Source organism: Mya arenaria, chromosome 5, assembly GCF_026914265.1.
Source record: "Mya arenaria isolate MELC-2E11 chromosome 5, ASM2691426v1".
NCBI classification, from domain to species: Eukaryota; Metazoa; Mollusca; class Bivalvia; order Myida; family Myidae; genus Mya; species Mya arenaria.
The window spans coordinates 43464820-43487359 of NC_069126.1; the positions used below are offsets into that span (position 1 = coordinate 43464820).

Consider the following 22540-nt stretch of genomic DNA (forward strand, 5'->3'; position numbering starts at 1 on the left):
GAATCAAGATACAAGTGAAATTATTCCAATATTTTCTCTTCTTAATTTCAGTTTTCTATAAGAAGTATTATGGTAAAGCAGTTGCTGTGCTAGTTGTGCTACTACTGGTGGTCATCTTTGTACTTGTAGTACTTACTTGGATACTATGTGGCGGTAAGTTCAGATGAACAATTTTTAGCTCACCTGTATCAATATTCATTATTACCATGAGTTTGGGTTTGAAACTCAGAAATACGAATGTTCAAACAAATACGAATGTTCAAATTTACCAAGATAACATTAATGTCATTTCTTTTGACAAATGGATAAATTGGGTTAAAGATGCACTATTACTACCAAATGAGATTTAACACATTTAATACAATTGTTTCATTATATACCAAAAAGGATGAACAAATGTCGAAAACAATGGTTCTTATGAAGGAGACCGAGTTTAATTTAAAAGAAATGTGCACAGTATTGCTACCTTATGAGACCATAGTAAATCGCAGTAAATCTTTTAGCATTCACCAATCATTTAATATTTTTGCGTTTTCAGCTAATAAATACACAGTTATAATATTGTTAATAGTAATTATACCCCCACAAACCAAGTTTGAGGGGGTATATAGGAGTGAGCTTGTCGGTCAGTCGGTCAGTCTGTCTGTCGGTCGGTCTGTCGGTTTTCATGGTTTCCGGACGATTACTCATGAAAGGCTAGACAGATTTGAACAATTTTTGGTACACAGGTGTAACATCAGAAGATACAGGTCAAGTTCGATATTGGGGCTGGTGGGGCCAAGGTCAAGGTCACTGTTACTAAAAATAGAAAAACGGTTTCCGGACGATAACTCATGAAAGGCTTGACAGATTTGAACAATTTTTGGTACACAGGTGTAACATCAGAAGATACAGGTCAAGTTCGATATTGGGGCTGGTGGGGCCAAGGTCAAGGTCACTGTTACTAAAAATAGAAAAACAGTTTCCGGACGATAACTCATGAAAGGCTTGACAGATTTGAACAATTTTTGGTACACAGGTGTAACATCAGAAGATACAGGTCAAGTTCGATATTGGGGCTGGTGGGGTCAAGGTCACTGTTACTAAAAATAGAAAAACGGTTTCCTGAAGATAACTCATGAAAGGCTAGACAGATTTGAACAATTTTTGGTACACAGGTGTAACATCAGAAGATACAGGTCAAGTTCGATATTGGGGCTGGTGGGGCCAAGGTCAAGGTCACTGTTACTAAAAATAGAAAAACGGTTTCCGGACGATAACTCATGAAAGGCTTGACAGATTTGAACAATTTTTGGTACACAGGTGTAACATCAGAAGATACAGGCCAAGTTTGATATTGGGGCTGGTGGGGCCAAGGTCAAGGTCACTGTTACTAAAAATAGAAAAACGGTTTCCGGATGATAACTCATGAAAGGCTAGACAGATTTGAACAATTTTTGGTACACAGGTGTAACATCAGAAGATACAGGTCAAGTTCGATATTGGGGCTGGTGGGGCCAAGGTCAAGGTCACTGTTACTAAAAATAGACAACGGTTTCCGGGCGATAACTCATGAAAGGCTTGACAGATTTGAATAATTTTTGGTACACAGGTGTAACATCAGAAGATACAGGTCTAGTTCGATATTGGGGCTGGTGGGGCCAAGGTCAAGGTCACTGTTACTAAAAATAGAAAAAAGGTTTCCGGACGATAACTCATGAAAGGCTTGACAGATTTGAACAATTTTTGGTACACAGGTGTAACATCATAAGATACAGGTCAAGTTCGATATTGGGGCTGGTGGGGCCAAGGTCAAGGTCACTGTTACTAAAAATAGAAAAACGGTTTCCGGACGATAACTCATGAAAGGCTAGACAGATTTGAATAATTTTTGGTACACAGGTGTAACATCAGAAGATACAGGTCAAGTTCGATATTGGGGCTAGTGGGGCCAAGGTCAAGGTCACTGTTACTAAAAATAGAAAAACGGTTTCCGGACGATAACTCATGAAAGGCTAGACAGATTTGAACAATTTTTGGTACACAGGTGTAACATCAGAAGATACAGTTTGGTACACAGGTGTAACATCAGAAGATATAGGTCAAGTTCGATATTGGGGCTGGTGGGGCCAAGGTCACGGTCACTGTTACTAAAAATAGAAAAACGGTTTCCGGACGATAACTCATGAAAGGCTTGACAGATTTGAACAATTTTTGGTACACAGGTGTAACATCAGAAGATACAGGTCAAGTTCGATATTGGGGCTGGTGGGGCCAAGGTCAAGGTCACTGTTACTAAAAATAGAAAAACGGTTTCCGGATGATAACTCATGAAAGGCTAGTTTTTCTTGTCAGCAGTGTAACTTCTAAATTACTAAACAGATTTAAATAAAACAATACATGCAAAATAAAATAAGATGCAGTGTGCAGTAACCTTGAAGTTATGGCCTCTTTTCAAAGGAATGGTTTGCCATTCCTGTGACCAGGCGGCATTTGGGGTTATTCGTCACTCCTGTGACAGCTCTAGTTAATATTTTCCATAAATGCATTATTTAGTAAGTATTTGAGGGTTAATCACTCAAAATTTATGTTTGTTTTACATGTGTATGTATTGATTTTGAATAAGAGTGTCACTATAAAAGTTGTCATAATTTAAACTTATTCAGCAATTTTCACCATTAGCACTTTCCTGATTCTTAGATTACAAAAAAATGAAAATTTGCAGTTTAAATATTTTTGGTCAAAAAGGTATTTTCAGGTAGAAGTTATTGTACTCAGCAAGCTTATTTATTTCTGTCATTTCTTATTTGTCACAAGGGCAAATAAGGAAGAAGATTCATATTAAGTGTTGAAAAGTCAATATATTCTATATATATGCAGCACCGAATAAAGACCTTTTTTGCTTGATATTTTTTAGGTTTTTAGTAAGGTGTAGGCTATTCGTGTGGCTGGGGCTTATATAACTCAACCAATCAAGAGCCTATCTTGAACCACACATGTTTTTGTGATCTACTTTCCTGTTTGCATTGATTCAATTTCCCTTTTTTTCAGGAACCAAAAAGATTAGTGGAAAAGATTTCATATGGAAAGTACTATATGGTGTTGGAGTTTTAGATCTGGTTGTGGTATGTGTAGCTTGTGGGATCCATGTGCATATCAACACTGGTAGGTGTTCAAAGTCTTTAAGTTTAAAATTAATGAACAAATATGAATAGTGATATATTATGAAATCATAAATATTCGTGGGACATCAATTTTCGTGGATTTCATGGGTCGACTTATCCACAAACTGAAGATCCAAACGAAAATTTGCCCTTTAATTCTGAAATCATATTGTCTTTGTAAAAAGGTTACATATGTATTCAGATTATATACATGGTCGCGGTATACAACTAAAGTACCTAAATAATTGTTTATTTTACTGTTAATATGGTTTATATTATGTATGATTTAGCCTCAATGGTAATAAATTAAAGTCAATTATTAGTACTTGCTAGGGATGGAAACCGGATACCAAATCGGTATCTGGATATTCATATCAAGTATTCGAATACTATCCGGATACTCGTATCAAATTGTTTTCATATTAAGTAAATTTCCTATTATATGTCACCCACCTTCTGTTATTTGACATAATTGTCCACTTAATTTATAATTCGTCATATGGCAATTTCATTTTTTCATTCATTCTTTCTCAGTCTTAATAATTTATAATGTTATAATCAAAGCTAAACAACTCATTTTACGCCATAAAACTCATGATGAATACCACATAAACACCTCGTGAATTTGATAGTCACTTCGGCAGAGGTGGTTGCATGGTTACTGCCACGTGCTTTCGAGTTTGTTATTTTTCAGCAGGTTTCATGTTAAATGACGCTTTGATTATTTGATAGTCAATTGTAATTTTATTTCATTACATTGTTTGATTTAATGCAATACCTACAATTTCTGGGGTGTTTTGTAATGAATGATATAATTGCGGAAAAGATAAGAAGACAAAAAGACGATCTGATTTTTCTTTATTTACATGCGAGTACTTTTTTATTTATCAATAAACTAAACATGTTTACATATCGTATGAAAAATATAAAATAAGTATTTGATTGAAAAGTGAAAAGATAAACAAATTTGTTTTTGTATTTATTGTTCAGATAGCAATAATTTCTTCATGCATATTCATCAAAAATACGATTGGTCATTAATAGCTTTGATTGCACGACCCTTATCTTGTGATTGGACGATCATTTCCTACGGATTAATGATCAATCCGTTTAATATCAACTAGTGCCAATTAGTGTCAATTAAGCACATCTGAGATCATAAAACAACACTTGTCATTGTAAACAAGGTCATAGAACTTCACAGGGTGCAGCACAAGGACACAATATCACGCCTTGTGCAAACACCCAATTAGCAGACGATTTATGACACATACCCGCTTCGCGACAGACACTGTTGATCACCTGTAATATTTCATCTGAAAAGTTTTATAACAATTGCTATGTCTCTGCAAGCTATTTCATTGAAATTTTAATTCTTAACGAATATCCGAATACCCATTTTTGTATCCGAATACTTGCGTGATATCCGGATACTCGGATATTCGCTTCCATCCCTAGTACTTGCATTCAGTTATTTTGAATGGCATGATTATTCCACAAACTGTTTTTAATATTATGACGGATGCCACATTTGTAGATCTGTTTGATACTGCTTCAATTAAATATTGTCCAATGATTCAATAAATAGTGTCCTTTTTTTCTCTGTATTATTAGCATATTTGTCTCTGTCATTGCAAAGTCACACAATTTGAATAACGGTTTCAAGTGGTTCAAATTGAGACCTGACCCAATATTTTCAACGGGTCAAATTAATGATGATTTTTTAACTCTTACTAGTCTTAACGTGCATATTGTGAAAGCACAGAAATACGTTCAATAGAAGTGTGAAACCAAATTTGTAGGTTAGAATCTTCGGTAAAGGAAATACACCAAATAGGGAAAATACTGAAGTAAACAAAACTAATTCCACGCAGCAATAAATATGTGTGGGCTCCAAAAAATCAAATAATTATTTTCTGTTTGTTTTTTTTATATTTAGGTGGGGGAAATCCGACAAACAAATGATCAACTTGTTGTGGCCTGAGAACTTGCAATTATAAGCATTTCTTTACAAAATTGTATGATACACTTTTGCTCGCCTCTGATTGGCCTAAAATTAAAGAAATTAAAGAAAAAAAGTATTTATTTTGTTTTGGCTTGCTCGCTCTGGCAAAATCCGTAGAACGAATGATCAGTTGGTTGTGGCCTGCGACAAATTTCTAAATTTTAAAAAAGCTTTTCTACATTTACATTGAAACTGGTAAATACTGTTTGTTGCAATTCAAACAGGCTTATGTGTATTTGATTCAAAATATTACATTAATAAATTACTTCTTTTTGTACCTTTCAGGTGATCGGGATGGTAGGTATAATTAGAAAATTGTGTCTGTACATTGCCTCTAGTGATTGATTTAGAATTATATATATATACTATATATATTTTTGTGTCTGAAGATGAGGTTTTGCAATGGTTTTTGTGTAGGTTTGGCCAAAACTTGGTGCATGTAACTCAATAAAATTTTAATGATCTTATTATATCACCGACACAGTTTGCTTCAACCAAAAACACAAAAAGCTTAAGGTGCTTATATTCATGGTAGAGCGTCAACATTTGTCTTATTACACTTCAGCAGCAATTGTTCTTGTTGATTATTCAAAATGCCTGATTTTAGTAAAACAGAATTTTTTTCAGGCCATATATCTCATAAGAATTTAATATTTCAGGGGCTCTTATGCCTTGGTATGTAATTGTGGCAATCGTCCTCACCAGCTTAGAAGTTGTAGCATTGGCAGTTTTTGTGCTGAAAAAATGTAAGTATAATAAGTATTTTTTCAATCAAAATTTGTAAGGGGCCAGTACTCAACAGTTAGGTCAGAGTTTATATTTATAATTTGTTCTCAGCCAGTATGATCTAAAACTTTCAAGAAATATGAAAGATATTGAGTAAGAAACTTGTAGCAATTGAAGTTGTTGCTACCAAAATAGGACAGTCATGTGTCAGGAATCTAGTTTTACCTCACCTTTTAACAACTGAAGCCTAGGGTGTTTTGGAAATCTTCATTATGGAGTGTTGGAGCTACAGGCAAGTTGGGAATTCCCAATTCAAGAACTTCCCTAAGGAAATGATCTCAAAAGCAAAATGTATCTACACAGTAACTAAACACATTGCTATTAAACATAACTTATAAAAGGACTTGTTGGTGCACAAATACCCAAAACTAACAACTAGTACATTTACGTTAGTATATTATTTAAACTAATGTTGGATCCTTAATTATAAACATGTAATTATATATATATGGTTACTATTTTTAATTTGTAAGTCTTTTATTTGTACCAGGGGTAGGGCTACTTTTCACTTTATGTCTGTATGAAAAACTTTGAAAGTCTTCTCTTCAGAAACAATTGGCCGATATAAAAAAAATCCCAGGTTTTTACGAACCCCCATCTCAAAAAATTGCCAATCAGAAAAAAAATGAAAATGCTACTTTTTTTTATTTCCTCCGCTGTGGAAACAGCGTTCCTCCGCTGTGGAAACAGCGTAACATCTCGCAAAATGAATTGTCGGAAAATCATCAGCCAAAAAAAAAACCATACGTGGTGGAAAGATATTTAATTTTAGGTTCCCACATTATAATGTCACTGTTTTCTCTGATTTTACCCTTCATTTAAAAATAAACTGACATAAACACTGCAGTTCCACAGTAAGTGTGAAGTGCAGTATACAGTTTTCCCGAATTTATAAAAATTCTGCCTGTCCTAGAAAGACCTGTTGGAACTTTTAGCCGGTCCGAGAAAATATTTGCTGGTCTGAACAAACATGTCAAAAGTATACAAAAAGAATAAAAAATGAATATCAACTGGTTTTTATGTTTTCTTGATTATAATTGTCAAAAAGTCATTTACACATTACATGGACATGTCGTTTAGTAAAAATAAACACTTAGTCTCGCAAAAAAAAAATCAACATCGCTGGCATATCTAGGTGTTTTCCAGTTTTCCGGTAATTCCACCAACCACCGCCATTTTGACACCGAAGCTGAAGCATATTGAGTGCTGACGATTTTGATTGTGCAAACCAAGAATAAAAACAGTTGCAATAAAATGCCGTTAAGGGTGCATCATATTTACTCGTTTATCTCCAGCAATCAACATCATGATTCCATATCAGAAATGGCCGTTTTTGGGCGATGTTATGTGACGTCAAATATCAATGTGGGATCGACTAACTACCACAAAGGCAAATAATCAGCGAACAGTTTTTACAGACATTTCGCTTTTATGAACCTTTTTGCTATTTAGTCGTTTCAAAATATGTCGGTCATCTGGACTGTCATTTACGAAAGAGCTGCCGGACCCATACAAAATTGCCGGACATGTCCGGCGGCCCGGCACATTTCGGGAAGACTGAATATATTAAAAGGCGCTGATAAAAAATTAATATGGTGTTTTCAAATTTTGATTTTGATTTATTTTCCTCTTCCTATGACAGTTGTGGATCCTGGTGGTTCGTAAAACATAGAATAAAAGAATAAAGGCCTAAGTAGAGATATGAAATGAAAGTACAAGATCTGACTGAATTTTCAAATAAATATAGTTTAAGGATTAAATTTATACTGGATTTGTTTGTTTTTCTTTTATCAATTGAAATTAGGTTTCAAAATGTTTGGTATAACAATATACATATTCAGTTAAAGTGTAAACTGCAACCCTCGATAAAACAATGTACTAGTTAGAACAAATGATATCAAATTGCAATAATTATGAGGAGCAGAGCAAGTGAAGCAAGCCAAGTGAACTCTTCTTAGTCTTTACCTTGTTTACATGATATGATCTAACTGTATTAGATGATAACATTTTTTCAGCTGGCTGTTAAGTTGTAACATTATCAATAATTATAACAGAAGTCCAACTTCAACATTGATTCTAAAGGCCCCCTCACACATACATGTAGGCGAATCCATCAAACGCAGCCTGGCGAATTGGGTATTTTTTTCAATTCCGGCGAATTTTGACCGAAACTGTTTGAAAATTTGTTACACAATTTGAACTATAACGAAAGGTAAACGTAGGGGAACTATTTGTTGCGAATGATTTACGAAGTGTGACGAACGGTTACTGTTATTCGCTAAAATGCGTTGAATCGTGAGAACAAATTTTGTTCTCACCGTTAGCGATTACGAATGTAAACATGCGAATCAAAGTGCAACTTTGCGCATGCTTCTGAAGCTGTCCGAAGCTTTCCGAAAGCGTATTTCCGCATCCGGCCGTTACCGGACCCAGTACACGACTGGCGAAAATTAGGTGGGGTCAATTTGCCTTCTAACTTTGTCCGACTCAACACCACGTCAACCTGTCCGTTTTGACCAGGAACCCAGATGTCCTGGGTCAAGAAGAAAACAGCATGGATAGTAGTCTTCGTGGTACCACCCGTCTCCTATCTGCTCCAGTTCTGTTGGCTGCTCCGGATGCTTCATCTAGTTCACAGGCCATCACACCACGTAGTCGGTGAAGCACCTAGAGACTTTGTCAGTGATGTATATGATCACTGTATTTGCTGCTTTTGTATCATTGTATGTATGTTGATTACATCTGAAGTCCTTTTTCATCAAAGAAATTTTGTATATATAGAATTTCTTGTCTTAGTATAATTACTTCTCTTGTACTCTTGTCCCAATACTTCGTGTATACTATTGTAGTGTCTTCAATCACTTTATTAGGAATTGTCGAAGGCGCGGCGGCTGATCTGGGTCAACACTTTTGCAACACCATAACACCCATTTCCCCTTGATATGGCCCAATTTAATTAATATTGCAAAGTTTTTATGTTATTTACAATTGACTTCCATACCATTTTTAGGTTAAATATTTATTTTCCTTTCTTTATCACTATTTTGAAATTAATATTTTGATACATTTCTTTATTTAATTAGACTTTTGAGTTCACAATTATATTTTCGAAAACACTCAATTTTAACCTCTAATTTGATACCCTCCTGTCTTGCCATGGCACACTTCCCGCTGAAGAGATGATCCAATGCTTCATAGTATTCCTCACAATCTTCACTTTTTTGCTTGCTGTGTTGTAGCCCCTGATATTGACTGTCCTGGTATCCTCCACGTTGCAATCTCTCCTCCATTCCCCCAGGAACCAGGTCGCCTCTTCTGTCCTCTTCATTCTGCATAGTGGGGCCTCTTCTGTCCTCTTCATTCTGCATAGTGGGGTACCTCATCCTCATCAAGCTGTGGAGAATGCAGCATGTCTTGAAAATCAGCCTCACTCTGGATGGACTGTGGTTCATCTTCATACATGCCATATCTCCCGGAGGGGGGAAAAATCCCCCGGAATTTCGACCCATCCCCCGGTCTCTCGGAGGGGGATGAAAATCCCCCGGAATTAAAAAAAGTGTGTTTAAAATTACGCAAATTTATCACAGGGTTTAATTATATATGCCTGTTTACTGTTATAATGCACTTCCTGTCCTGAAGCTTAATTGGATTATCAACTGATGGTGTGTTTTAACAACACCTATTGGGTGACACTGAATAAATCAGCAGGGCACATTTCATGCATTGTTTTGATTGAAACTGACAGAATTTGCGTAAGAAATGTCAATTAGACTGGTCAGATAAAAGGTCGATTTTCATTGGTTAAAATTATAATTTTTATCCAATCAAAGAGGATGTAACAAATTAAAGTGTTCTTCAAAACATGTGTCATTGTCATCAAAAGGATTAATAATTTAAAGGTGACAGTAAATTATTCAGTTAAGAAAAGGATTAAAATGACTAATAGACAATGCTGTTCTTTGTTATGCCTCACTTATATGTTTACATACATGACATATGACCTTCATCGCAAATATCGGAAAATAACAGAATTTCCAGAAGAGAAACTGAAAGTAGACAATTCGGATGAAATGACTTTTATTTATTTATTATGGTGGTGATGTTTTTATTTTTTGATGAATGCCAAAAGAAGATATGTTTATGAACTTAAAGAATAAATTATGCATTTGTTTTTTATCAGAAGCAAACAAATCTGACTATTTGGGAATTGAAATGAAAAATATTGATAATTCATTCCATTCCCTCTATTAGTCTGAAAGTCATCATTAATGATCATAGGCAGCAGATTTTGTATCCAATTTTAGAGGAAGGTAAGCCCATTAAATTGTCTCTGAAACATATTTTTCTATGAAGTATTCTATTTTGCAAGTGAATGCATGGGTGAAAGTTTTCCGGCATATGCCGGATTTTCCTGATCCAGAGGGGTCGTTTTTCCAAATCGTGTAAATCCGTTGAGATTTTCAGAGGGGGGTTAGGGGGTATGACCCAACTCCTCTTCCGAATTTCGATCATATTTTGCAGAGGTCAACAATAAGTCCGATTTCACAACCTCCATTTTTGCCATCCAGCAGGTGCCCGCTTGAACAAGTGCGCGTTTTTATTTCATTTACGGAGATAGCCGATCTTTTTGTTCGATTACGGCCAAACAGACTCGGTGTGCGATCCTCTTTCATCGGGAATCGCCGAATCGTAATTCCGACAAACGAGGTCGAGGAAAACCCTATACGTCATTTGTGTGAAAGGATACTTTTGATTGGCTTACTCGATTTTGCCCTCCAATGAAATAGCGTTTCTTTTATCACTTAAGGACTGCACATAAAGATGGCCGACATTGTTATTATTAGCAACTGTCATTCGATGCAGACGATTGTTTATCAAACAAAATAGTTCTGAAAATTAAGTTTTTTGCTAGCGGGTTATAATACAAGGACTTAGAAAAGGCAGTAAAAAAGGTGGAGGTGGGAATGTTTGTCTGAGATTGACAAAACGGTGATAGATGGGGAAATCGCTCTGCGGAGCGTAATCATTTGGCGATGAAATGATGTGTAAAAACCAATCATTTGGGAATCTTCCCTGCAGCTTCTCAAAACTGAAAATGCAAAAAGGGTTGCAAAATTACACGGACTGGCCAAACAGACGGTGCTTAAAAGGAAATGAAAAAATGAAAATGGTAGCAACAGTCAGAATAAATGGAAAAGAATCAAACTTGGTTGATTAATGGTTCTTAAAAGAGTGTTGACAAAAGCATCAGTTTGAAATATTATAAGTTTTTTTGGTCCAAATCTTAATTATAATAAATAAATGAAGAAATTCTACCTTATACATTTTTGTGACTGTTGATACATTTCCTACCAAACGAATCAGTTTAGGCATAAAATTCATTAATGGTATCATTTTCTTATATTAATATTTTTTCTTTTTAATAGTGTAGAAAATATTATTTAGCCATACATTAAAGTAATTTAAGTCAGGCTTCAATTTCATTTCATAGTCAATTTATACTCTGGAATGGCATTTTATTCCCTTAAAATTCTTAAATCTCAGGAGCTTCCGGGGGCCTCCGGCCCCCTGGACCCCCTGCCAGGGCTTTGCCCTCCCCAGCAAAATATTTCAGGTTTTTCAAAATTTCCAACTTCCACCCATGTGAATGCTTTTATTATGCAATATGGCTGTGTCTCATAAAAATATAGATGAAGTTCTGGAAAAAGGGGTAAACATCGTGAATTGGCACGTGTGTCATGCCCGTAATGCTACATGGCGATTATGAAAATCCCCTGGTATGTGACCCAAATCCCCTTAAATTCTGGACATAATCCCCTCGGGAGCCTTTCAAAATTATGGCAATTTGTTTTTTTCGTACTTGCGTCTTAAAATACTTGGAAATTTTGCCGAATTAGATCTGCTAAAAAATCCCCCTGAATACTTCCAAAATCCCCCTGAATTTTCAGACTTTTGAACAAATCCCCCTGAATGGTCTCCAGAAAATATGGCATGTATGCATCTTTGAGATGAGTATCTGAAATGACCGAAGACAAATATTGCCATGCGTAAAAATTTAACGTGAAAAAGATTGTCTATAAATGAAATTCCAATTGAACTTTGATAGGTTGGATAACTTCGGTTAGTTCGAATTTATATTTATCGAACAAATTATTTATGGACCAAAACATAAAGGTTTTTGTTGTGTAAGCAGTTCGACTGTATGTTTGGCAAAAAAGAGATAATTACCTGTATCGGTCTGCCAAAATGCCAAAGGCGTTTTCTGATACCCTCCTTGTCCTGGATAACCGGTAGTTTAGAATTATTTCCTCTCCGGTTAGGGCTCTCTGTCAGTAGGGTTTCTGCATGTGCTCACTGAGGCTTAAGGCACCCCCCCCCTCACCACCACCACCAAGAAAAACAGCATGTCGATGGTGTCATTGGGAAAGGGCTGTGGGTCTGGAAATCCAATGGAACCATCCTGCACCATTTTCAGGAATTCCGATGCATTATAGATCCTGGCATCTCCACTTGAACCATATCCTGAAAATACAGAATGATAAGAAAGTGTCAGTATACATTGATAATAGCATTACTTACGGTATAATAAATGATTAATAATCAATATATCATTTATATAATTACAAATGTAGTAAAATTTATGTGGTCTTATACTCACCACCGACGTCACACCACACGAACTTGTAGTCTGAGTCGACAATGGTCAGTAAGATAATGCTGAAGAAACCCTTAACCTTAACCAGAGCTGGCCGGCTTTCTGATGGCTATGTGTTTGCCATCAATCGCAGCAACACAATTTGGAAGGTTCCACTTCTTGAGGAACCCATCAGCCAGTTGTTTCCATTCTTCAGGTGTGGAGGGGGCTGTCATAACCTCATCAACATATTCCTCACATATAGCATGCCAGACTTCTCTAACTACTTCAGAGAGGGTATTCTCAGCGACCCTCCAGGAGTACTGCATGTCCGAGTACTTGGCACCAGAAACCAGATGGCGTAAAGTGGCAGCTAACTTGAGGTCTGGATCCAAGGGATCCCTGTACCAGGTGTGCTGTTTCGAGAGGCGATGGCGGACCCTCTCGAATATTTCATCATACATTTCAGTTGGCATGCAGAGGAATGCAAAGGTTCCAGGATCTTCTCTTCTGAGCTCAACCATGAGCTGATCGTAGATGCCAAATTGGCGCCGTCTCTCGGGATGCAGTCATGGTCTACTCCAGATGCGACATGCTCTGGCTCCTCTTCTCCCCCTAAATCAGCCTCTGATGAACTGGTAGATGTTAAGTTGTTGCTGGAAGACTTCTTGGTGGGCCATAGCAGCCACATACTGCAGCGTCAGGCTTTGTAGATCTTCCATTTTTGACGAAGGAATAACAAATAATCTTGATATTTAGCCTCCTCCTTTTATATATGAAATTCAGGAATACACAAAACTGTTGAGATACCCCGGTACTCAAAACTACTCAAGAAATGTAGATGCGTAATGATTCGCGTTGATTCGTATGTCGTAGTTACCCATTGTAATGATTCGTATGCAAGCATCTGCCATTTGTTTTCTGAACGTCAACCAATCGTCACAATTCGCTTCAATTTGTAATGAAATTTCGCTACATTTCGTACAAATTCGCAAACTATCGCAAAGATCATCATGGGATCGTCCTCGATGGCTTGATATGCAAATTAGCTGATGACGACCTGACAACGAGCGCACTCTAACGACAGTTGACGAACGCTATGTGAAGACATTCCGAATGGTTAACGTATTGAAACGAATTTTAACGAATGATAGACAAAACTTTTATTCGCCACAAGTTTTTCAACATGTTCAAAATTTTCCGACAAACAAGACTTATCTCAACCGAAGCCGAAGCTCACAAACGCATTCATACGAACACCATCAACGATGTACAACGTACATATACTAATGTGAACGAAATTAACTCAAGTCCTATTCGCCAGTACACGCATGTTGACGTCGGGGGGTGTTCGCTTATGTGTGAGGAGGCTTTAACACTGTTGAAGTCATATAATGCCAAGTCTTAGTGATAATTTAACTTTTTAAGGCTGATAGGCAATGGAACTCTGGATATGTAGGTTTTATTTCATTCATGCTATTACATAAATGAGATTCAATATCTATATAATAATGTTCCATTCTATATTATTTTGTACTTATTAGACAGTTTTAATAAATATTTGTTTTTGTTAATAGGTTCAGGCAAAGAGAAAACTGAGGCTGAGAATGAGGATGAGGAATTAAAAGTTAAATGTGAGGAAATAAAAGATAAATGAAGATGTCATGTTGAATTTGATAATTGCTTGGTTATTCACAAAAAAACATTTACAGTCAGAATTTAACCATGCAACAGAAATATTCAGATAGCGTGATTTTTTTTCTTTAGTCTTAACATACAGCAAAATAAAAACAATACTTCAATTGGTTTACATTGTAATTTAAACTTCTCTGCTGAATGAGGCAATGTATTTCAAACACATTAAATTCATATTATTTTAATTGAAATTTATTTTAGTTTTATTCAGTAAAATGAACAAAAAAATTTGGCAAAAGATTTTGCTAGTTTTTGGTGATAAAAATTAAAGACTAACAAAAGTTTAAATTTATACCCTACATACATTTCATTTTGAGTGTAGATATAGCTGCTGTGTATGTGTGGGGTATTATATGCATGGCCCTGTTATCCTATCTGCTCTTGCTTAAACACATCTGATGTTGTATCTTTGCTTCACAAAGGATGGTCATGGCAAGTGAAAAATTGCCTTGGATGCCCTTCACCATTTACCAGAATATTGAAAGATAGATTCAGCATCTTTTCTATTTACAGCTCTTAGGAACTTGCCTAATCCATTACAATTAATAGCACTGAAAATGGCAACCCATCAATATCAAATGTTTGTGCCATCTAGATAGAAATACCCAAATGCATGCAGACTAATGTATTACTTTAATTTTCAACATGCATGGGCAATGAAGAAGTGTTTCCGATGTATTTCCAATGTTGCCTGAACAACAAATAATAGCACATATATTATATGTACATAATTTATATTCTGTTAGTGCTTTGTTGAATGAGTAAACTTTATTTTATCCTGATAGGGCAACAAAGAACTTCTCATTGAAAGAACTATACATATTTGCAGTTAATTTGCATTATTTTGTAATAAATATAATTATAGTGATAATTATCCTTACAGAACATTACTAGTTGTCCAGCACAGTTTTGCACACCTTACCACAGTGCACTATGAGTTAATTCTTCTCTTTAAAACTGCACTTTTCAAACAAAAAACATGTTTCAGCCCTTTCATAGTTTTGATCAAACATTTATGGTATTAATGTCTTATTCAGACATTGGAATCCATTAAATGGAATATTGCAACTTTAAAATAAATGATTTGCAATATTATCTAAATATTTGTTAAACATAAACTAAACTCTAGATGTAAAATCTGAAAATAGATTAAAAAAAAATGTTCACTTTAAAAAACAACAACAATAATTTGATACATGCTCACATTATATATAATTATGAACTTTTGCCATTTTTAATTTAATCTTTGTTTAAAAAAATCTTTTAAAAAATACTGATATGAAAAAAATACCAAACACTGTTGCAGGCTAAGTATTCAATGGTCTGGCATTCAACATACATTTCAGTTACCCTCTTGTTAATCGATATGTTGTAATATCACTGCTTGTGCATATTACTAGATGTTGTTGAATGATTGTAATCTTATTTACTTTAACATCTCAAATTGTATATAAGAATGTATTGACTAGTCTGAAACGCTTTCAGGTTGATTTTGTTGATCATGTTTTATGTTTAGATGCATTCATAATCAATCTAACTGGTTGTGCTGGCCTATGGGAGGTCATTGCTTAAATGTTTTGTTAAATTATATAATTTATCATTTTAAAAGTGTTTCCACTTGATTGACGACAATGAGCAGTTAAGTACATGTAGCAAGGCCCATAACTCTGGAGAAAATATTGCTTTGAGTTTTGCCTCTAATAGTTAATAATAACTGGGAAAACAAGCGAAGAGATACTGTCATTGTTTTGCTGTGCTCCAGTCTTTTTAACATGTAATTGAAATTAATTATTTGATGCTTAATTTGTATGCACTATAAACAGAATGCTTTTAATTTGACATATGATTGTAAATACTTGAAATTTTGCTTATTGGACAAAAAGGTGTATCACTAAAATTGATATTAGAAGGGCTCTTCATATCTGTTTTAAATCTAACTTTTAGACAGGTGAATGTTAACAAAATCTTTGTTTTTAAACATAGAGCTTTATATTTAATTTTGTATGTTGATTTTATATTAATCTAGATCTAAGTCTATTTTGCCTAATGCTTGTTGATGCCTTTCCCGGTGATTGAGGTGAATTATAAGGAGGTTACAAATGACTGTCTTGTAAGTGTTACCATGTGGACTTGAAGGCCAATTCCAGTCGCCCAAAACACATAATCTATAAGTGCTTGTTTGTAGTGATTATAGGTATGAAAACATACACAAAACAAGAAAGGAACAAGTTTTAGTTTTATTTGTCAGGAAAAATATAAGTTGATACAAATAAAGTACTGCAAGAAGATATTAGGCAAACAATTGTATGACTTTAACCACAACTTTGACTAAGTGAAGGAACACTCACAAAAATACCCATACAAGTAACATTCTGTAACCTCACTGTAAAAAGATGTGTATGTACCTATTACGCTTATATCTGTTTGTAATCTTGTACTTATTAAATCCTAACACTCAAAATGAAAGTTGGACAAGATTGTCTTTTTCCATAAAACATTAAATCCTGAAGATGGGATGTGTAACTTTGTCTGCCTGTGTGTTAACTTGATGGAAATTGCATAGTAATCTAGTTATTATTAGATACTTGCATTCATTGTGTTATCTTAGTTGAAGTTTTAGTTTCATCATGGGTATTTTTTTATATAAGATTAAATGAAGTACAATTAAGATGAAATGATAATTATTGATATTTTTGTGGATGAATGCATGCAGTATAATCATAGGTGTTAAATAAATATATTGTACAAATCTTGTTATGTGACATATATCCTTTTGTACGTTGCTTTTGTACCGTTTAACTATTTATAATTTTAACCAAATGGTGAATTATTTATTGGAGACTGCAAGAAGTCTATAACAAAATGTATACTTGTTGTTTAAGGAATGTCTTAATGTTAAACAGTGCAGATCCTCCTTTTTGAGGTGATATCAGTCTGGTTAGTGTAAGATATATATGCATTTTTATTAGCTCCTCTGCTTTTCAAAGAAAATAAGTTGAGTTATTGTGATCATATAGTCTTGGCTTCAGTTGTTTGGTGCAAAAACTTTTAACCTTTGCCAGAACTCAAAATGTCTCTAAGATATTTAAATGAAACTTAGTACACATGTTGCCAGAGACAATACACTAGTTAATGTACGGCAATGTCATTACTGTGACTTTGATATTGTTAAATATGTCCCTTGAAAGTTTAAAAAAATGCCAAGCAAAAACATTCAAAAATCAATAACTTTTTAAGATGTTCATATGAAACTTTATACATGTGTTATTAGTGACAAATTGCACATGTATAGCAATTTAAGGCCCATTACTCTGGATTATATTACTGTGTTTTGTTAAGATAATTACATGAAACTTTGTACACATATTATCAGTGACAGTGTAGCAAGGCCCATAACTCTTGCTTTGAAAATTATCCAGTAATGCCCCTTGTTCAATTAAAAAAAACCATAGGCATTTGTTAAGCAGTACCTTTGCTTTTTGTTCAGTTACTCAAGACATTTAATCAGAGTGTTGTGTAAAAGTATGATATGTTTAATTGTTCCTTAAACAAAATATAATGCAATATAAATATGGAATTTCAATCAGTCTTTTTTAAAGTGGTATGGATGCGAATTAAGACTTTTTAAACTAAAATAGAGTAATAATTGATAAATACATATTGAATATAATTTAATAATCTTTTTTATGTTCACAAATATAACACACAATATTTTATGGATTTTTAAGACAATCATGCCTATTATTACATCCATGCAGAAGATTTAACCAATTGCAGAATCTTATGTACATAGGGAATAGTAACTGTTGTTATTTATATATATTACATTAATTAATGTTTTAGTTGGGTGTTTTTCCGACTAAATAACTGTAGAAGTATTGATGATATAGGCTTAAAAACAACTGTGGTTAGGGCCTTTCAAAACTGTGTGCCATTATATATATATTTTATTTTTATTCTGTTTATGTTCTGTTGATCTTATATGATAAGATCATTTAATATTGTCTGTTAAAAACAGTGAATTGAATTTTATATTTAGTATTTTTGTTTGATTCTGGATGATCATGGTTGGAGATATTGACTGTCTATTTTAAAAATCGCATTCTTACATTTAGTAATGGTGATAAATTAATAAACATTAAAAAATACCAATTGTTCTTAAGAAGTAAAAATAATGTATGGATTAAATGATTCCTTTTACAACTAAGTGATTAGCCATTTTAACAATTCCATCCTTTTGCTCCTCTTAAAGTCCTTTAAGTTTTACAATCAATGATGTATGATCAGGCCCTAATCACAATTTGAATTATAAGTTATGGTTAAATGTTGTTATGTCTCTTGCATGGCATTGAATTGTCAAAATCCAACCACCTTCACTTTGAAAAGGTATTGAATTTATATGAAAATATCTGCATTCACTACGGTGCATGAAATATAACAACATTATATGACATACAGTCCAAACTCTTTATGTCGAGTTTGTCGTATCCTTTGAAAAAAAGTCGAATATTCAACAGATCCGAAATACAAAAAAATATCACCAATCCTAACACATTTAAGTCTGATTTATGTCCGATGTTTGCATCCGCAATTGAACAGTATTGTTATATATTACCATTGTGAAAACAGCAAACTTATTATTGAAAAAATAAAATGAATTATTTGTGTCATTATTGATTATATAAACACAGATCTAAAACAATCATACACATTTGTACATGGTAAAAAACGATATAGCACATATGACAATAACTTTGATAAAATATTCGTGATTCGTGATATAATTATACACAGCAACATAGCAGGATTCATATAAATTGGTTTGAAAAAAGGACAGAAAAGTGAGATATCTGATGTTGACATAGCGAGTTTGGACTGGATCCAATCGCAGATTTTTTGTTTATTATACAAATTGTATATATTTTTCATGTGAGTTGTTAGGTACTGAGGTATTGCAACAGTCAGCAAATTTGACAGTTAACTAACCAATTGTGACAGGTTTTTTTGGAATATGAAACAAACACATTAAAATAATTAGTTTTTTTAAGATGAGTGATTTTTTATAATACAATGATTTTTGTGTCACCTGCATAGGGATTTGCTTTGTCTTTAGCTTCACATTTTTGTTAACAATCAATAGCATTTAAACTGTTTTGTTTAGTGTATTCAAATTTTATACACACATTGGTTAAATAGATTTTCGCGTCAATAGGTCAAGGTAATGGGGACATAGAAAAAAATTGTGGTCACTTTTGTTTCCAATTAAAAACTTTTGAACAATTTGTTTAAACCTCTTCAAACTTGGCATGTATATTGGTCAGTAGATGACCATAATTGACTTTGGTTATACACATCAAAGGTCATGGTAATGGTGACCTTGACTAGAACAATTAGTGTTGTTTTTGTTCCTGATCAGTTATTTTTAACAGCCTCCAGGTATAGAGTCATGGTCAGGAAATGACCTATTGATTTTGGTGCTCAGCAGATCAAAGGTTACTAAAAGTCATGGTGACTTTCCCAGAAAAATCATGGCTGCTCTGGACAAGCAACACATCCAATTTGCTGAATTCTTGTATTTTGTTTCCCTAATATTATCTCAGTATCATACAACTCTTCATGGTGTGAATTTTTATTTCTGTTTGGAAGTGTGAGCTTGTGTATATTTTTGCTGTTAGATTGTATTGTACAATACATGTTTTTGAATGATTTTAAACAAAAGCGGATATGTGTAAGAACTTGTGTATGTTTGGCAACAGTATTTCTGTTATTGGTTAAAGTAATTATGTACATTGAATACTTGTATGAGGACGTCAGTACTAAAACGCATAAACTAAGGGAACCATCATGTATGATTTTTGTTCGCCCTATAGTTCTTGTTTTATTACAAAGTAAACAGAACATGGTGTACATTTAAGAACAATTAAACAGCTAATTTAATGAATATGCATAGTACAGTCATAATGTTTTGCCCAGTAACAAGCAGATAAAAGATTCAGAAAAGAAGTAAAAATGTTTAGTTTTGTTGCAGAACTGTTTGTATTGGAAACATGTAGTCTTGCTTGTTGTTTTTTATTTATTTATTTTTAATTATAAAAATATACTAGTGTGTAGATTTTGTAATGATTCTGTTAGTGCTATTTCTATTCCTTTTATGTTGTATTTCAATGAATAAATGGTCTGTTGATAATTTCACTTTTTATTAAACACCATATATAATGAATGATTGTGTATTTAACTTAATTTTTAAGGGACTTAATAAATGCCATTCACTAAAGTAAAAATATGTAACTGCTATCTTCAAAACCAAATATAAGTCTACATGATTAGGGAACTAATGTTAATAAGTCTGACCTAATGTCAATTAGTAAAAACTGATAGTTAACAAACATGATGGCAAAAATAAATACATGAAAAAAACTGAAAGTGTGAATTAAGATGGAAAGTGAAGATCCAACACCATTCTCAGGCACCCAGGCACCACAGCTGGCTGTATTCTGACAAACATATTTCGCAGCAGTTTAAATTAATCCTTTTCAAACAGTTTAAATGAGAACCTTATTCTTCGGAAAACAAATTTCAGATGTAAGTATTGTATGTTACATTTTCAAACTTGATTGAAAACAAATGTTTAACTTAGATCTAAATACTATCAACCTACCGCTTGCACTGGACAACTAGTTTCAATTTAGAAGTTGTAACTTCTTTTAACTTAATTGGAAATATTTGACATGTTTAAACATTTTGGATCAAATTAAACTGCATTTGATCCATCTGATACAAATTGGTATTGTTCTTTTTCAAAATAGGTATTTAAGCTTGCAGATAGGATAACATGGCCTTCCTTTCTTTTTAATAATAACAATTATAATAATAATAGTATATGTTAAACATAGCCATGACAACAGGGAACACACGGGACTGTGAGAGGCCTTCTAAAGGGAACCCCAAAGTTGCGGGTGTCAATGCTTCAAACCATCCACCAAAGGACACACATAGGTATGCTTAATATCACTATGTTGTATTATTTATCAGTAAATGAGTGTGGTTCATATTTATTAGCTTTAGCTTATCTGCTTCTTTATGAAAAAAGTTTGGCACTGTCTGGGTATTGTAATTATAACAGTGGTCGAAATTAGCACAAGCCCGCCAGCCCTGCACTGGTAAAATGTCTTTCGGGCTTGCTCAAATTCTGAATTTTATATAGCAGGGCTTGTTACAAAATTTGACGCCAAGCATTAGTATAAGCATTCGGGCTTGTTCATCCAAAAGTCTAATTTCGATGACTGTTATAAAGCCTTTATGCAGTCATTGGCTGCCTAATTTTGCCTTGGCCTCGGCCATATATATCTTGGCCATAAAATATTATATGGAATTTGGGATACATGTTGCCAGAGACAGTATGCACCCGTATAGCAAGGATAATAACTCTGGCTTTATTGATTGTCAAGTTTTGCACTTTCTACTAATAAACATATGAGTGTTGGCATTCTCTTTCCACCATTTTGCTCTTGTTGGTTTAAAAGGCGCACAAACATGCATGGCTTTAGAATTGTAACCTCTACATCAATGACCGTTAAATCACAGGTATGTTTCGCAGTGGGAGGAGATTGTATAAATAAATGTACAGATAATAGTAAGTGGGCAGTTTGATACCATTTATGATGGTAGTGGTATAATTTAACTGATTCCAAGAACATTTTGTATATGTTTCCAAAACAATTTGAACCTTATATGGAAGATTAGTCTAATTGGTTTTAATGAGTTAAATGATTTGTCAGGCATCTATCTTTCTAGTCTACCCTAGGTGAAAATTGTTTTCCTGATAGCTAATAAAAAGCATAATTATGGTAAACAAAACTGGTTTGGTCTTTCTGTAAATTCATGTCCAGATTACTGATGAATACAGCAAACAATATTTATTCCTGGTAAACAAAAATGCACTCGTTTTTTTTTGCAGTGGAATTTAAATGGTTTGTTGTGTCTTTGTTTTGTAGTGAAGGGTCAGTGGTTTCCAAGACTGATATATGTCTTGAAAGTGACAGAACCTCTAAAGTGACAATGAGGTAAAAATTATTAAGGATAAATCTAACACTATATTTAGGACATTTACATTCCAGTGAAATTGTAGACTAATCTGATGAAGGGTATTTGTATTATTAATACTGTGTTAACTAATCCATTTTTTAACCCTTCTTTTTTTTAAACATTCTTCAAAAATTGTCAATTGTGCCCCCTGTTCAAATGGAAATAACATCAAACAAGCAATCTTGGCAATGG

General features: G+C 34.0%; 1 protein-coding gene and 1 pseudogene across 8 annotated transcripts in view; one reads left to right on the forward strand and one right to left on the reverse strand.

Annotated features, from left to right (window-relative positions):
- The window catches only part of LOC128234262 (mucin-5AC-like), a 141779-nt gene that overhangs the window by 114410 nt on the left and 4829 nt on the right, over positions 1–22540 (forward strand). For 5 of the 8 annotated variants that reach the window (XM_052948383.1, XM_052948384.1, XM_052948385.1 and 2 more), the window contains 7 exons: positions 52–153; positions 3031–3144; positions 5434–5445; positions 5808–5894; positions 14146–14202; positions 21157–21259; positions 22258–22326. In XM_052948383.1, coding sequence (XP_052804343.1) covers positions 52–153; positions 3031–3144; positions 5434–5445; positions 5808–5894; positions 14146–14202; positions 21157–21259; positions 22258–22326 — 544 coding nt within the window. The remainder of the gene's footprint in view (positions 1–51; positions 154–3030; positions 3145–5433; positions 5446–5807; positions 5895–14145; positions 14203–21156; positions 21260–22257; positions 22327–22540) is intronic. The other 3 variants (XM_052948387.1, XM_052948389.1, XM_052948391.1) reach the window with 3 other exon arrangements.
- Positions 5956–12403, reverse strand: LOC128234263 (uncharacterized; annotated as a pseudogene).